This window comes from Coregonus clupeaformis, unplaced genomic scaffold (assembly GCF_020615455.1).
Source record: "Coregonus clupeaformis isolate EN_2021a unplaced genomic scaffold, ASM2061545v1 scaf0556, whole genome shotgun sequence".
In the NCBI taxonomy this organism is placed as follows: domain Eukaryota; kingdom Metazoa; phylum Chordata; class Actinopteri; order Salmoniformes; family Salmonidae; genus Coregonus; species Coregonus clupeaformis.
The window spans coordinates 60,678-77,500 of NW_025534011.1; the positions used below are offsets into that span (position 1 = coordinate 60,678).

At 46.2% G+C, this 16,823-nt stretch overlaps 1 protein-coding gene across 2 annotated transcripts in view; it reads left to right on the top strand.

The window, feature by feature from the left end:
* Positions 1 to 724: 724 nt before the first annotated feature.
* Positions 725 to 16,823, top strand: part of traf7 (TNF receptor-associated factor 7) — a 54,736-nt gene continuing 38,637 nt past the window's right edge. For both annotated transcript variants that reach the window (XM_045215922.1, XM_045215923.1), the window contains exons 1-8: positions 725 to 935; positions 3,007 to 3,098; positions 6,319 to 6,435; positions 6,791 to 6,883; positions 6,997 to 7,030; positions 7,267 to 7,537; positions 12,383 to 12,517; positions 15,312 to 15,407. In XM_045215922.1, the coding sequence (XP_045071857.1) occupies positions 884 to 935; positions 3,007 to 3,098; positions 6,319 to 6,435; positions 6,791 to 6,883; positions 6,997 to 7,030; positions 7,267 to 7,537; positions 12,383 to 12,517; positions 15,312 to 15,407 (890 nt within the window). In that variant the 5' untranslated portion in view covers positions 725 to 883. The remainder of the gene's footprint in view (positions 936 to 3,006; positions 3,099 to 6,318; positions 6,436 to 6,790; positions 6,884 to 6,996; positions 7,031 to 7,266; positions 7,538 to 12,382; positions 12,518 to 15,311; positions 15,408 to 16,823) is intronic.

Here is a 16,823-nt window from a genome sequence, read left to right on the forward strand (position 1 = left end):
TGGTTCCCCTGTACCACCTGGCCATGTCCTCTCTGGTTCCCCTGTACCACCTGGCCATGTCCTCTCTGGTTCCCCTGTATCACCTGGCCATGTCCTCTCTGGTTCCCCTGTACCACCTGGCCATGTCCTCTCTGGTTCCCCTGTATCACCTGGCCATGCCTACTCTGGTTCCCCTGTACCACCTGGCCATGTCCTCTCTGGTTCCCCTGTACCTCTGACCGCCTGTACCTCTCCCCCCCTCCCCAGGCTCCAGAGGCTGTGTCCAGTGTGTGGGTTGTGGGTTGTGTGCAGCAGTGAGTGGCCTGTACACCAGGATCTCCAGACCAGCAGCCAGCCACCCAGCCAGACATCTCTACCCCTCTCCCAGCCAGACCCCCCCCCCAGCGGGGTGAGAGACCACCAGCAGCAGCCAGCCAGACATCTCTACCCCTCTCCCAGCCAGACCCCCCAGCGGGGTGAGAGACCACCAGCAGCACCCAGCCAGACATCTCTACCCCTCTCCCAGCCAGACCCCCCCCCCAGCGGGGTGAGAGACCACCAGCAGCAGCCAGCCAGACATCTCTACCCCTCTCCCAGCCAGACCCCCAGCGGGTGAGAGACCACCAGCAGCAGCCAGCCAGACATCTCTACCCCTCTCCCAGCCAGACCCCCCCCCCAGCGGGGTGAGAGACCACCAGCAGCAGCCAGCCAGACATCTCTACCCTCTCCCAGCCAGACTCCCCAGCGGGGTGAGAGACCACCAGCAGCAGCCAGCCAGACATCTCTACCCCTCTCCCAGCCAGACCCCCCCCCAGCGGGGTGAGAGACCACCAGCAGCAGCCAGCCAGACATCTCTACCCCTCTCCCAGCCAGACCCCCCCCCCAGCGGGGTGAGACCACCAGCATGGAGGCCTCCTTTGGCCCCACCTTCTCAGCCGTGGTTCCTGGAGCTAAAAGTGAGTCCACCTCAAGGGAAAACTCAGGGCCTCAGCATAAGGAATCACGTCAGCTGATAATATATTATATATATATATATATATATATATATATATATATATTCCACCTGCAACATCCTGAAAGCTTAACCTCACTGACTAAAGCCCAAGGTGATGTCAGACATAGAAATATAATCTTAAAATCTAGATTCTATGGTGTCAGTGATTTATTGTGGTAACTTCCTAGTGAGAGATGGGTAGGTCCTCCTTTATATGCCACATCTGTAGATAGAAATACCTGTGTCTTACGTCAACTGAGTATGAGGTGCATTCGGAAAGTATTTAGACTTTTTTTCCCACATTTTGTGACGTTACAGCCTTATTGTAAAATTGATTAAATTGTTTGTTTTCCCTCATCAATCTAAACACAATACCCCATAATGACAAAGCAAAAAAGCAGGTTTGTAGAAATGTTTGCAAATGTATACAAATACAAAAAACTGAAATATCACATTTACATAAGTATTCAGACCCTTTACTGAGTACTTTGTTGAAGCACCTTTGGCAGCGATTACAGCCTTGAGTCTTCTTGGGTATGACGCTACAAGCTTGGCACACCTGTATTTGGGGAGTTTCTCCCATTCTTCTCTGCAGATCTTCTCAAGCTCTGTCAGGTTAGATGGGGAGCCTCGCTGCACAGCTATTTTCAGGTCGGGTTCAAGTCCGGGCTCTGGCTGGGCCACTCAAGGACATTCAGAGACTTGTCCCGAAGCCACTCTTGCAATGTCGTGGCTGTGTGCTTAGGGTCGTTGTCCTGTTGGAAGGTGAACATTCGCCCCAGTCTGAGGTCCTGAGCACTCTGGAGCAGATTTTCATCAAGGATCTCTCTGTACTTTGCTCTGTTCATCTTTCCCTCGATCCTGACTATTCTCCCAGTCCCTGCCGCTGAAAAACATCCCCACAGCATGATGCTGCCACCACAATGCTTCACCGTAGGGATTGTGCCAGGTTTCCTCCAGACGTGACGATTGGCATTCAGGCTAAAGAGTTCAATCTTGGTTTCATCAGACCAGAGAATCTTGTTTCTCATGGTCTGAGAGTCCTTTAGGTGCCTTTTGGCAAACTCCAAGCGGGCTGTCATGTGCCTTTTACTGAGGAGTGGCTTCCGTCTGGCCACTCTACCATAAAGGCCTGATTGGTGGAGTGCTGCAGAGATGGTTGTCCTTCTGGAACATTCTCCCATCTCCACAGAGGAACTCTGGAGCTCTGTCAGAGTGACCATCAGGTTCTTGGTCACCTCCCTGACCAAAGGCCCTTCTCCCCCGATTGCTCAGTTTGGCCGGGCAGCCAGCTCTAGGAAGAGTCTTGGTGGTTCCAAACTTCTTCCATTTAAGAATGATGGAGGCCACTGTGTTCTTGGGGACCTTCAATGCTGCAGAATTGTTTTGGTACCCTTCCCCAGATCTGTGCCTCGACACAATCCTGTCTCAGAGCTCTATGGACAATTCCTTCGACATCATGGCTTGGTTTTTGCTCTGACATGCACTGCCAACTGTGGGACCTTATATAGACAGGTGTGTGCCTTTCCAAATCATGTCCAATCAATTGAATTTACCACAGGTGGACTCCAATCAAGATGTAGAAACATCTCAAGGATGATCAATGGAAACAGGATGCACCTGAACTCAATTTTGAGTTTCATAGCAAAGGGTCTGAATACTTATGTAAATAAGGTATTTCTGTTTTTTATTTGTAATACATTTGCAGAATGTTCGATAAACCTGTTTTCGCTTTGTCGTTATGGGGTATTGTGTGTAGATTGATGAGGATTTTTATTTAATCTATTTTAGAATAAGGCTGTAACGTAACAAAATGTGGAAAAAGTCAAGGGCTCTGAATACTTTCCGAATGCACTGTATACGGTAACTACTCTATATGGTAGCTAGCGATATGCTAACTATATATTAACCCCAGACTCTCTCTATATGGTAGCTAGCTATATGCTAACTATATATTAAAGATGTATATAATATATATATATATATATATATATATATATATTAACCCCAGACTCGCTCTCTCTCTGTTCCAGCGGAAGCTTCCAGTACCTACAAACAGCATCGCCGTACCCCCTCCTCCTCAAGCACCCTCACATACTCACCACGAGACGATGAGGACGGCATGGTACACACACACACACATACACACACACATACACACACACATACACACACACAAAAACACACACACACACACACACACACACACACACATACACAGACACACACAAACACACACACACACACACACACAACACACACACACACACACACACACACACAGACAAAAAACACACACACACACACACAGACACACACACACACACAAAAACACACACACATACACACACACATACACACACACAAAAACACACACACACACACACACACACACAACACACACAAACACACACACACACACACACAAACACACACACACACACACACACAAACAAAAACACACACACACACAAAAACACACACACTGATTTTCCTCATGCTGTCTTGGTGCTCTGCAGAGTAAATGCCATTATTTCAAGTGAAGTTAATTTGACTGGTACACACAGTAGAAGTTAAATGCTTTTCTAGCACGTTTCTGGAACATGTTCCGTGAAGCATTTCGATGGCATTGAGAAGTTTACCTCATCCGTCACCGACTTCGTTAATCAGTGCATCGATGACGTCGTCGTCGTCGTCCCCACGGTGACGTACAATTCCCCAAACCAGAAGACCTGCCGGAATACTAACCCGGACGCTTATTAAGAACTCCTGCTACAGCGCTCGTAGGACGTGCCAGGGCTTGCAAACTATCACGGATTACAGAGGGTACCAGACGAGCTTAATACCTCCTATGCTCTCACTCCAACGCAAGCAACACTGAACCATGCATGAGAGCTCACTAACCGTTCCAGACGACTGTCTCCGTAGCCGACGTGAGTAAGATTTTTTTAAAATAGGTTAACATTCACAAGGCCGCACAGGGACAGACGGATTACCAAATTACACCATGACGCGTACTCGGAGCATGCGCCTGTGGTCCTCTGTAGCTCAGCTGGTAGAGCACGGCGCTTGTAACGCCAAGGTAGTGGGTTCGATCCCCGGGACCACCCATACACAAAAAAAATAACATGTATGCACGCATGACTGTAAGTCGCTTTGGATAAAAGCGTCTGCTAAATGGCATATTATATTATTTATATTATATTATTTTATTATATTATGCGCTGACCAGCTGGCAAGTGTCTTCACTGACAGTTTCAACCCCTCCCTGACCCAGTCTGTAGTACCTACGTGTTTCAAGCAGACCATCATAGTCCCTGTGCCCCAAGAATGCCAAGGTAACCTGTCTAAATGACTATCGCCCCCGTAGCACTCACATCTGTAGTCCATGAAAATGCTTTGAAAGCTCATATCAACACCATCATCCCAGACACCCTGGACCCCACTCCAATTCGATATATACCGGCCCAAACAGATGATGCAATCTGCATTGCACTCCACACTCCCCTTTCCCACTTGGACAAAAGTAACACTCTACTGTTCGTTGACTACAGCTCAGCGTTCAACACCATAGTATACTGGTACAGATAAGGACCCTGGGACTGAACACCTCCCTCTGCAACTGGTTCCTGGACTTTCCTGACGGGGCGCCCCCTGGTGGTGAGGGTAGGCAACAACACATCCGCCACGCCGACCCTCAGTACCGGGGTTCCCACAGGGGGTGCATGCTCAGTCCCCTTCTGTACTCCCAATGTTCACCCATGACTGCGTGGCCGCGCACAACTCCATAATTAAGTTTTGCCGGCGACGGCCAGATCACCGACAACGCTGAGACAGCCTATAGGGAGGAGGTCAGAGACCTGGCAGTGCGGTGCCATGACAACAACCTCTCCCTCAATGCTGAGACAGCCTATAGGGAGGAGGTCAGAGACCTGGCAGTGTGCGGTGCCGGGACAACAACCTCTCCCTCAACGTCAGCAAGACGAAGGAGCTGATTGTGGACTACAGGAAAATGGCGGGGGGCAAGCACGCCTCCATTCGCATCGACGGGGCTGTAGTGGAACAGGGTTGAGAGCTTCAAGTTCCTTGGTGTCCACATCACCAACAAACTATCATGGTCCAAACACACCAACACAGTTGTGAAGAGGGCACGACAACGCCTCTTCACCCTCAGGAGGCTGAAAAGATTTGGCATGGGCCCTCAGATCCTCAAAAGGTTTATACAGCGGCACCATCGAGAGCATCTTGACTGGCTGCATCACCGCCTGGTATGGCAACCGCTTGGCATCTGACCGCAAGGCGCTACAGAGGGTAGTGCGGACGGCCCAGTACATCACTGGGGCCGAGCTTCCTGCCATCCAGGACCTCTATATACCAGGCTGTGTCCGAGGAAGACCCTAAAAATGATCAGACTCCAGCCACCCAAGTCATAAACTGTTCTCTCTGCTACCGCACGGCAAGCGGTACCGATGCACCAAGTCTGCAGCCAACAGAACCCCTGAACAGCTTCAACCCCGAAGCCATAAGACTGCTAAACAGTTAGTCCGGGTAGCTATTTGGTTAACTATTTAACTATCTGTATTGACTCTTTTTTTTTTGGTGTACTTCTTGTTTTTTGACTCATCACATACAGTATGTTGCTGGTACTCTTTAGTATCTACCCCAGTTACCTCGTACCCCTGCACATCCACTTGGTCCTGGGTTCCCCTTGTAGATAACCAAGTTATCGTTACTCGTCGTGTATCTATTAATACTTTTATTATTACGCCTTTTACTTTTCTATTAATAAGATGTATATCTTTAATTCTCTGTCTCTGTCTCTGTCTCTGTCTCTCTCTGTGTCTCTCTGTGTCTCTCTCTCTGTGTCTCTCTGTCTCTCTCTCCTCTGTCTGTCTGTCTCTCTCTCTCTCTCTCTCTGTGTCTCTCTGTCTCTGTCTCTCTCTCTGTGTCTCTCTGTCTCTGTCTCTCTGTCTCTGTCTCTCTCTCTCTCTCTCTCTCTCTGTCTCTGTGTCTCTCTGTCTCTGTCTCTCTCTCTCTCTGTCTCTCCCTCTGTCTGTCTGTCTCTCTCTGTCTCTGTGTCTCTCTGTCTGTCTGTCCTGTCCTGTCTGTCTGTCTCTGTGTCTGTCTGTCTGTCTCTCTCTGTGTCTCTCTCTCTCTCTCTCTCTCTCTGTCTCTCTGTCTCTCTCTGTCTCTCTCTGTCTCTCTCTCTCTCTCTCTCTCTCTCTCTGTCTCTCTCTCTCTCTCTCTCTCTCTCTGTGTCTCTCTCTGTGTCTCTCTCTCTTCTGTCTGTCTGTCTGTCTGTCTGTCTCTGTGTCTCTCTGTGTGTCTCTCTGTGTCCCCCCCAGCTCCCCATCAGCACCCCGAGGCGTTCTGACTCGGCCATCTCAGTGCGTTCCCTCCACTCTGAGTCCAACATGTCTCTCCGCTCAACCTTCTCTCTTCACGAGGACGACGACGACACGGTACGTCTACGCTAATGATACTTCAATGCTAAAGATGCTAACAATTCTTCAACATTAAATATGATAATGTTAACGTTAGCATCGATAGCGTCGAGTTATTTCGACGCTAATGATACCTCAATGCTATCGACGCTAATGATACCCCAATGCTATCGACGCTAATGATACCTCAATGCTATCGACGCTAACGATACCTCAATGCTATCGACGCTAATGATACCCCAATGCTATTGATGCTAATGATAACGCAATGCTAGCAATGCTAATGGTAACTCAATGCTAACCTGCTAATATTCCTCAATGCTAACCATGCTAATGAGGACTCATTGCTAATTATGTGTGTGTGTGTGTGTAGGAGCCCCTGGTGTTTGCAGAGCAGCCGTCAGTGAAGCTGTGTTGTCAGCTCTGCTGCAGCGTCTTCAAAGATCCTGTCATCACCACCTGTGGGGTGAGATAAACTATCCTCTCACTTCCTCATTCCAGCGAGGGGAAAACCATGAAACATTATATGGTTGAAATCAATCACTCACTCATTGACCTGGTCTCGGTCTCTCCCTCCAGCACACCTTCTGCAGGCGATGTGCCTTGACCTCCGGTAGGGGACTTTACCTACCTACACTGTTGGTCAAATACTTACACCTTGCCAGCAGCACATATAATGTGAAAGCAAATTTGTTGTTACATTTGTTTGTCTCTCTCTCTCTCTCTCTCTCTCTCTCTCTCTCTCTCTCTCTCTCTCTCTCTCTCTCTCTCTCTCTGTCTCTCTCTCTCTCTCTCTGTCTCTCTCCCTTTCCATCTCTCTCTCTCTCTTTCCATCTCTCTCTCCTCTAGATAAGTGTCCGGTGGACACAGCTAAGCTGACGGTGGTGGTGAATAACATAGCTGTAGCAGAACAGATAGGAGAGCTGTTCATCCACTGTAAATACGGCTGCCGGCCCTTAAACACCACCCCCACGACCCCTACTGTCGCTGGGGCTAACGGGGCTGCTGGTGGGGCTGCTGCTAGTGGGGGTGGTGGGGGGACCCCTAAGATGGGAGGACCAGGGAACTTTGAGGTGGATCCGATGGGCTGCCCCTTCACCATCAAGCTCACCACACGCAAGTAAGGGCTTGTAATGGAAATATTACGTTGTTTTTAATGAGTCGTTGTGCTGTTGTGATTTTTTAAAGGGACAGTTCACTCTAAAAATCCAAAGTTTGTCAGATGTTGTCAGACCTCCAAAAGGGGGGTCTGATGCAGAGATGAGTCTGCAGCCAACCTGAATTTACATGGTGCCGGTCTTTCCCAGTCGTTTATGGTTTAGCCGTGAAAATGATTGATTTTGGTCGTGAACTGTCCCTTTAATAGGTAGACGTTGGAGTGAACTGTCCCCTTTAATAGGTAGACGTTGGAGTGAACTGTCCCCTTTAATAGGTAGACGTTGGAGTGAACTGTCCCCTTTAATAGGTAGACGTTGGAGTGAACTGTCCCTTTAATAGGTAGACGTTGGAGTGAACTGTCCCCTTTAATAGGTAGACGTTGGAGTGAACTGTCCCTTTAATAGGTAGACGTTGGAGTGAACTGTCCCCTTTAATAGGTAGACGTTGGAGTGAACTGTCCTCTTTAATAGGTAGACGTTGGAGTGAACTGTCCCTTTAAGACGTTGGAGTGAACTGTCCCCTTTAATAGGTAGACGTTGGAGTGAACTGTCCCTTTAATAGGTAGACGTTGGAGTGAACTGTCCCTTTAATAGTTAGACGTTGGAGTGAACTGTCCCCTTTAATAGGTAGACGTTGGAGTGAACTGTCCCTTTAAGACGTTGGAGTGAACTGTCCCTTTAATAGGTAGACGTTGGAGTGAACTGTCCCCTTTAATAGGTAGACGTTGGAGTGAACTGTCCCCTTTAATAGGTAGACGTTGGAGTGAACTGTCCCTTTAATAGGTAGACGTTGGAGTGAACTGTCCCCTTTAATAGGTAGACGTTGGAGTGAACTGTCCCCTTTAATAGGTAGACGTTGGAGTGAACTGTCCCCTTTAATAGGTAGACGTTGGAGTGAACTGTCCCTTTAATAGGTAGACGTTGGAGTGAACTGTCCCTTTAATAGGTAGACGTTGGAGTGAACTGTCCCCTTTAATAGGTAGACGTTGGAGTGAACTGTCCTCTTTAATAGGTAGACGTTGGAGTGAACTGTCCCTTTAAGACGTTGGAGTGAACTGTCCCCTTTAATAGGTAGACGTTGGAGTGAACTGTCCCTTTAAGACGTTGGAGTGAACTGTCCCTTTAATAGTTAGACGTTGGAGTGAACTGTCCCTTTAATAGGTAGACGTTGGAGTGAACTGTCCCCTTTAATAGGTAGACGTTGGAGTGAACTGTCCTCTTTAATAGGTAGACGTTGGAGTGAACTGTCCCTTTAAGACATTGGAGTGAACTGTCCCCTTTAATAGGTAGACGTTGGAGTGAACTGTCCCTTTAAGACGTTGGAGTGAACTGTCCCTTTAATAGTTAGACGTTGGAGTGAACTGTCCCTTTAATAGGTAGACGTTGGAGTGAACTGTCCCCTTTAATAGGTAGACGTCGTTGGAGTGAACTGTCCCCTTTAATAGGTAGACGTTGGAGTGAACTGTCCTCTTTAATAGGTAGACGTTGGAGTGAACTGTCCCTTTAAGACGTTGGAGTGAACTGTCCCTTTAATAGGTAGACGTTGGAGTGAACTGTCCCCTTTAATAGGTAGACGTTGGAGTGAACTGTCCCTTTAAGACGTTGGAGTGAACTGTCCCTTTTAATAGGTAGACGTTGGAGTGAACTGTCCCCTTTAATAGGTAGACGTTGGAGTGAACTGTCCCTTTAATAGGTAGACGTTGGAGTGAACTGTCCCTTTAATAGGTAGACGTTGGAGTGAACTGTCCCTTTAATAGGTAGACGTTGGAGTGAACTGTCCCTTTAATAGGTAGACGTTGGAGTGAACTGTCCCTTTAATAGGTAGACGTTGGAGTGAACTGTCCCCTTTAATAGGTAGACGTTGGAGTGAACTGTCCCTTTAATAGGTAGACGTTGGAGTGAACTGTCCCTTTAATAGGTAGACGTTGGAGTGAACTGTCCCTTTAATAGGTAGACGTTGGAGGAACTGTCCCCTTTAATAGGTAGACGTTGGAGTGAACTGTCCCTTTAATAGGTAGACGTTGGAGTGAACTGTCCCCTTTAATAGGTAGACGTTGGAGTGAACTGTCCCCTTTAATAGGTAGACGTTGGAGTGAACTGTCCCCTTTAATAGGTAGACGTTGGAGTGAACTGTCCCTTTAATAGGTAGACGTTGGAGTGAACTGTCCCTTTAATAGGTAGACGTTGGAGTGAACTGTCCCTTTAAATAGGTAGACGTTGGAGTGAACTGTCCCCTTTAATAGTTAGACGTTGGAGTGAACTGTCCCTTTAATAGGTAGACGTTGGAGTGAACTGTCCCTTTAATAGGTAGACGTTGGAGTGAACTGTCCCTTTAATAGGTAGACGTTGGAGTGAACTGTCCCTTTAAAGGACGTTGGAGTGAACTGTCCCCTTTAATAGGTAGACGTTGGAGTGAACTGTCCCTTTAATAGGTAGACGTTGGAGTGAACTGTCCCTTATATAGACGTTGGAGTGAACTGTCCCTTTAATAGGTAGACGTTGGAGTGAACTGTCCCTTTAATAGGTAGACGTTGGAGTGAACTGTCCCCTTTAATAGGTAGACGTTGGAGTGAACTGTCCCTTTAATAGGTAGACGTTGGAGTGAACTGTCCCCTTTAATAGGTAGACGTTGGAGTGAACTGTCCCCTTTAATAGGTAGACGTTGGAGTGAACTGTCCCTTTAATAGGTAGACGTTGGAGTGAACTGTCCCTTTAATAGGTAGACGTTGGAGTGAACTGTCCCTTTAATAGGTAGACGTTGGAGTGAACTGTCCCTTTAATAGGTAGACGTTGGAGTGAACTGTCCCTTTAATAGGTAGACGTTGGAGTGAACTGTCCCCTTTAATAGGTAGACGTTGGAGTGAACTGTCCCTTTAATAGGTAGACGTTGGAGTGAACTGTCCCCTTTAATAGGTAGACGTTGGAGTGAACTGTCCCTTTAATAGGTAGACGTTGGAGTCAACTGTCCCCTTTAATAGGTAGACGTTGGAGTGAACTGTCCCTTTAATAGGTAGACGTTGGAGTGAACTGTCCCCTTTAATAGGTAGACGTTGGAGTGAACTGTCCCTTTAATAGGTAGACGTTGGAGTGAACTGTCCCTTTAAGACGTTGGAGTGAACTGTCCCTTTAATAGGTAGACGTTGGAGTGAACTGTCCCTTTAATAGGTAGACGTTGGAGTGAACTGTCCCTTTAATAGGTAGACGTTGGAGTGAACTGTCCCCTTTAATAGGTAGACGTTGGAGTGAACTGTCCCTTTAATAGGTAGACGTTGGAGTGAACTGTCCCTTTAATAGGTAGACGTTGGAGTGAACTGTCCCTTTAAGACGTTGGAGTGAACTGTCCCTTTAATAGGTAGACGTTGGAGTGAACTGTCCCTTTAATAGTTAGACGTTGGAGTGAACTGTCCCTTTAATAGGTAGACGTTGGAGTGAACTGTCCCCTTTAATAGGTAGACGTTGGAGTGAACTGTCCCCTTTAATAGGTAGACGTTGGAGTGAACTGTCCCTTTAATAGGTAGACGTTGGAGTGAACTGTCCCTTTAATAGGTAGACGTTGGAGTGAACTGTCCCCTTTAATAGGTAGACGTTGGAGTGAACTGTCCCTTTAATAGGTAGACGTTGGAGTGAACTGTCCCCTTTAATAGGTAGACGTTGGAGTGAACTGTCCCTTTAATAGGTAGACGTTGGAGTGAACTGTCCCCTTTAATAGGTAGACGTTGGAGTGAACTGTCCCTTTAATAGGAGCGTTGGAGTGAACTGTCCCTTTAATAGGTAGACGTTGGAGTGAACTGTCCCTTTAATAGGTAGACGTTGGAGTGAACTGTCCCTTTAATAGGTAGACGTTGGAGTGAACTGTCCCTTTAATAGGTAGACGTTGGAGTGAACTGTCCCTTTAATAGGTAGACGTTGGAGTGAACTGTCCCTTTAATAGGTAGACGTTGGAGTGAACTGTCCCTTTAATAGGTAGACGTTGGAGTGAACTGTCCCCTTTAATAGGTAGACGTTGGAGTGAACTGTCCCTTTAATAGGTAGACGTTGGAGTGAACTGTCCCTTTAATAGGTAGACGTTGGAGTGAACTGTCCCTTTAATAGGTAGACGTTGGAGTGAACTGTCCCCTTTAATAGGTAGACGTTGGAGTGAACTGTCCCCTTTAATAGGTAGACGTTGGAGTGAACTGTCCCTTTAATAGGGAGACGTTGGAGTGAACGTCCCTTTATAGGGGGAGTGAACTGTCCCTTTAATAGGTAGACGTTGGAGTGAACTGTCCCCTTTAATAGGTAGACGTTGGAGTGAACTGTCCCCTTTAATAGGTAGACGTTGGAGTGAACTGTCCCCTTTAATAGGTAGACGTTGGAGTGAACTGTCCCTTTAATAGGTAGACGTTGGAGTGAACTGTCCCTTTAATAGGTAGACGTTGGAGTGAACTGTCCCTTTAATAGGTAGACGTTGGAGTGAACTGTCCCTTTAATAGGTAGACGTTGGAGTGAACTGTCCCTTTAATAGGTAGACGTTGGAGTGAACTGTCCCCTTTAATAGGTAGACGTTGGAGTGAACTGTCCCTTTAATAGGTAGACGTTGGAGTGAACTGTCCCTTTAATAGGTAGACGTTGGAGTGAACTGTCCCCTTTAATAGGTAGACGTTGGAGTGAACTGTCCCCTTTAATAGGTAGACGTTGGAGTGAACTGTCCCTTTAATAGGTAGACGTTGGAGTGAACTGTCCCTTTAATAGGTAGACGTTGGAGTGAACTGTCCCTTTAAGACGTTGGAGTGAACTGTCCCTTTTTTAATGTGACCTCTGACCTGTAGGGAGCACGAGGTGAGCTGTGACTACCGTCCAGTTCGCTGCCCCAACAACCCTTCCTGCCCCCCTCTGCTCAGCATGAACCTGGAGGGACACCTTAAGGCCTGTGAACACATCAAATGCCCCCACTCCAAATACGGGTAGGTCACTCACACACACACACACACACACACACACACACACACACACACACACACACACACACACACACACACTCCAGGGTTTGGCGCCGGACAAATGTGACCGGTAAGATTTTTTAAATGTACCTGACGTCCGTATGCATTTCAAATCAAATCAAATGTATTGGTCTCGTGTTTAGCAGATGTTGTTGTTGCAATATCTAGCAAGTAATATCTAACAGTTACACAACAAATACCCAATACACACAAAAACTAGTAAGGAATGGAATTGATGAATATATATATATATATATGGACAAGCAATGACAGAGTGACATGGACTAAGATACAGTAGAATATTATAGAATACAGTATATACATATGAGATGGTAATGCAAGATATGGAAACATTATTAAGATAGTATAGAATACAGTATATACATAGGAGACGGGTAATGCAAGATATGGAAACATTATTAAGATAGTATAGAATACAGTATATACATATGAGATGGATAATGCAAGATATGTAAACATTATTAAGATATTATAGAATACAGTATATATATTAAAGTGTTCCATTTATTAAAGTCTGTCTATAGGCAGCAGCCTCTCTGTGCTAGTGATGGCTATTTAACAGTCTGATGGCCTGGAGATGGAAGCTGTTTTTCAGTCTCTCGGTCCCAGCTTTGATGCACCTGTACTGACCTCGCCTTCTGGATGATAGCGGGGTGAACAGACAGTGGTTATTGTTCTTGATTATCTTTTTGGCCTTCCTGTATTTTCTACATTGTAGAATAATAGTGAAGACATCAAAACTATGAAATAACACATATGGAATCATGTAGTAACCAAATAAGTGTTAAACAAATCAAAATATATTTTATACTTGAGATTCTTCAAATAGCCACCCTTTGCCTTGATGACAGCTTTGCACCTTCTTGACATTCTCTCAACCAGCTTCATGTGGTAGTCACCTGGAATGCATTTCAATTAACAGGTGTGCCTTGTTGAAAGTTAATTTGTGGAATTAGTTGTGTTATGACAAGGTAGGGGTGGTATACAGAAGATAGCCCTATTGGGTAAAAGACCAAGTCCATATTATGGCAAGAACAGCTCAAATAAGCAAAGAGAAACGACAGTCCATTATTACTTTAAGACATGAAGGTCAGTCAATACGGAAAATGTCAAGAACTTTGAACGTTTCTTCAAGTGGTCCTCTAGCTCAGCTGGTAGAGAATGGCGCTTGTAACGCCAGGGGTAGTGGGTTCGATCCCCGGGACCACCCATACGTAAAAATTTATGCACACATGACTGTTAGTCGCTTTGGATAAAAGTGCAGTCGCAAAAACCATCAAGCGTTATGATGAAACTGGCTCTCGAGGACCGCCACAGGAATGGAAGACCCAGAGTATCCTCTGCTGCAGAGGATAAGTTCATTAGAGTTACCAGCCTCAGAAATTGCAGCCCAAATAAATGCTTCAGAGTTCAAGTAACGGACACATCTCAACATCAACTGTTCAGAGGAGACTGTGTGAATCAGGCCTTAATGGTCGAATTGCTCCAAAGAAACCACTACTAAAGGACACCAATAAGAAGAAGAGACTTGCTTGGGCCAAGAAACACGAGCAATGGACATTAGACCGGTGGAAATCTGTCCTTTGGTCTGATGAGTCCAAATTTGAGAGATTTGGTTCCATCCGCCGTGTCTTTGTGAGACGCAGAGTAGGTGAACGGATGATCTCTGCATGTGTGGTTCCGACCATAAAGCATGGAGGAGGAGGTGTTATGGTGTGGGGGTGCTTTGCTGGTGACACTGTCTGTGATTTATTTAGAATTCAAGGCACACTTAACCAGCATGGCTACCACAGCATTCTGCAGCGATACGCCATCACATCTGGTTTGGGCTTAGTGGGACTATCATTTGTTTTTCAACAGGACAATGACCCAACACACCTCCAGACTGTGTAAGGGCTATTTGACCAAGAAGGAGAGTGATGGAGTGCTGCCAGATGATATGGCCTCCAAAATCACCCGACCTCAAACCAATTGAGATGGTTTGGGATGAGTTGGACTGCAGAGTGAAGGAAAAGCAGTCATCAAGTGCTCAGCATATGTGGGAACTCCAAGACTGTTGGAAAAGCATTCCAGGTGAAGCTGGTTGAGAGAATACCAAGAGTGTGCAAAGAATTGTGCAGAGAATTGAATGTTCATTTCTCTACCATAAGCCGCCTCCAAGGCGAGCCAACTTGCCTCACAACCACAGCAGCCCACGTGTAACCACGGCAGCCCACGTGTAACCACGGCAGCCCACGTGTAACCACGGCAGCCCACGTGTAACCACGGCAGCCCACGTGTAACCACGGCAGCCCACGTGTAACCACGCCAGCCCACGTGTAACCACGCCAGCCCCATGACCTACACATTCGGCTTCTTCACCTGTGGGATCGTCTGAGGGTGGGTGGGGGGGGTGTGGTGAGGAGTATTTCTGTCCTTAATACAGCCCTTGTGGGGAAAAACTCATTCTGATTGACTGGGCCTGGCTCCCCAGTGGGTGGGGAAATCCAGTCATGTGAAATCCATAGATTAGTGCCTAATTTATTTATTTAAATTGACCGATTTTCCTTATGAACTGTAACTCAGTAAAAAAAAAAAAAAAAAATGGTTGCGTTTTTATATTTTTGTTCAGTATACACGTATGTACATACATACAGTGCCTTCAGAAAGTATTCACACCCCTTGACTTATTCCACATTTTGTTACAGCTGTATAAACGCACCCCCCCTCTCTCCTCCTCCTCTCCTCCTCCCCCCAGCTGTACATTTATAGGTAACCAGGATACGTATGCAACGCATCTGGACCTGTGTAAGTTTGAAGGGCTGAAGGAGTTCCTTCAGCAGACAGATGACAGGTACACACTCTCTTTATATAACTGTTTTACACATCTCTACCCTCTCTATATATAACTGTTTTACACATCTCTACCCTCTCTATATATAACTGTTTTACACATCTCTACACTCTCTTTATATAACTGTTTTACACATCTCTACACTCTCTATATATAACTGTTTTACACATCTCTACACTCTCTATATATAACTGTTTTACACATCTCTACCCTCTCTATATATAACTGTTTTACACATTATATATAGCTTACTGTGATGTGATGGCAGCTTCATTGATTGATGATATACAGTGCATTCGGGAAAATATTCAGACTTTTTCCACAATTTGTTACGTTACAGCCTTATTCTAAAATGGATTTAATTCATTTTTTCCTCATCAATCAACACACAATACCTCATATTGACAAAGCAAAAACAGGTTTTTAGAAATGTTTGCAAATTTATTAAAAATAAATGGAACTATCACATTTTACATACGTTTTCAAACCCTTTACTCAGTACTTTATCTTGGCCAGGTCGCAGTTGTAAATGAGAACTTGTTCTCAACTGGCTTACCTGGTTAAATAAAGGTGAAATAAAATAAAATAAAAATAAAATACTTTGTTGAAGCACTTTTGACAGCGATTACAGCCTTGAGTCTTCTTGGGTATTACGCTACAAGTTTGGCACATCTGTATTTGGGGAGTTTCTCCCATTCTTCTCTGCAGATCCTCTCAAGCTCTGTCAGGTTGGATGGGGAGCGTCTCTGCACAGCTATTTTCAGGTCTCTCCAGAGATGTTTGATCAGGTTCAAGTCTGGGCTCTGGCTGGGCCACTCAAGGACATTCAGAGACTTGTCCCGAAGCCACTCCTGCGTTGTCTTGGCTGTGTGCTTAGGGTCGTTGTCCTGTTGGAAGGTGAACCTTTGCCCCAGTCTGAGGTCCTGAGCGCTCTGGAGCAGGTTTTCATCAAGGATCTCTCTGTACTTTGCTCCGTTCATCTTTGCCTTGATCCTGACTAGTCTCCCAGTCCCTGCAGCTGAAAAACATCCCCACAGCATGATGCTGCCACCACCATGCTTCACCGTAGGGATGGTGCCAGATTTCCTCCAGACTTGGCATTCAGGCCAAAGAGTTCAATCTTAGTTTCATCAGACCAGAGAATCTTATTTCTCATGATCTGAGAGTCCTTTAGGTGCCTTTAGGCAAACTCCAAGCGGGCTGTCATGTGCCTTTTACTGAGGAGTGGCTTCCGTCTGGCCACTCTACCGTAAAGGCCTGATTGGTGGAGTGCTGCAGAGATGGTTGTCCTTCTGGAAGGTTCTCCGATCTCCACAGAGTTACTCTGGAGCTCTGTCAGAGTTACCATTGGGTTCTTGGTCTCCTCCCTGACCAAGGCCCTTCTCCCCCGATTGCTCAGTTTGGCCAGGCGGCCAG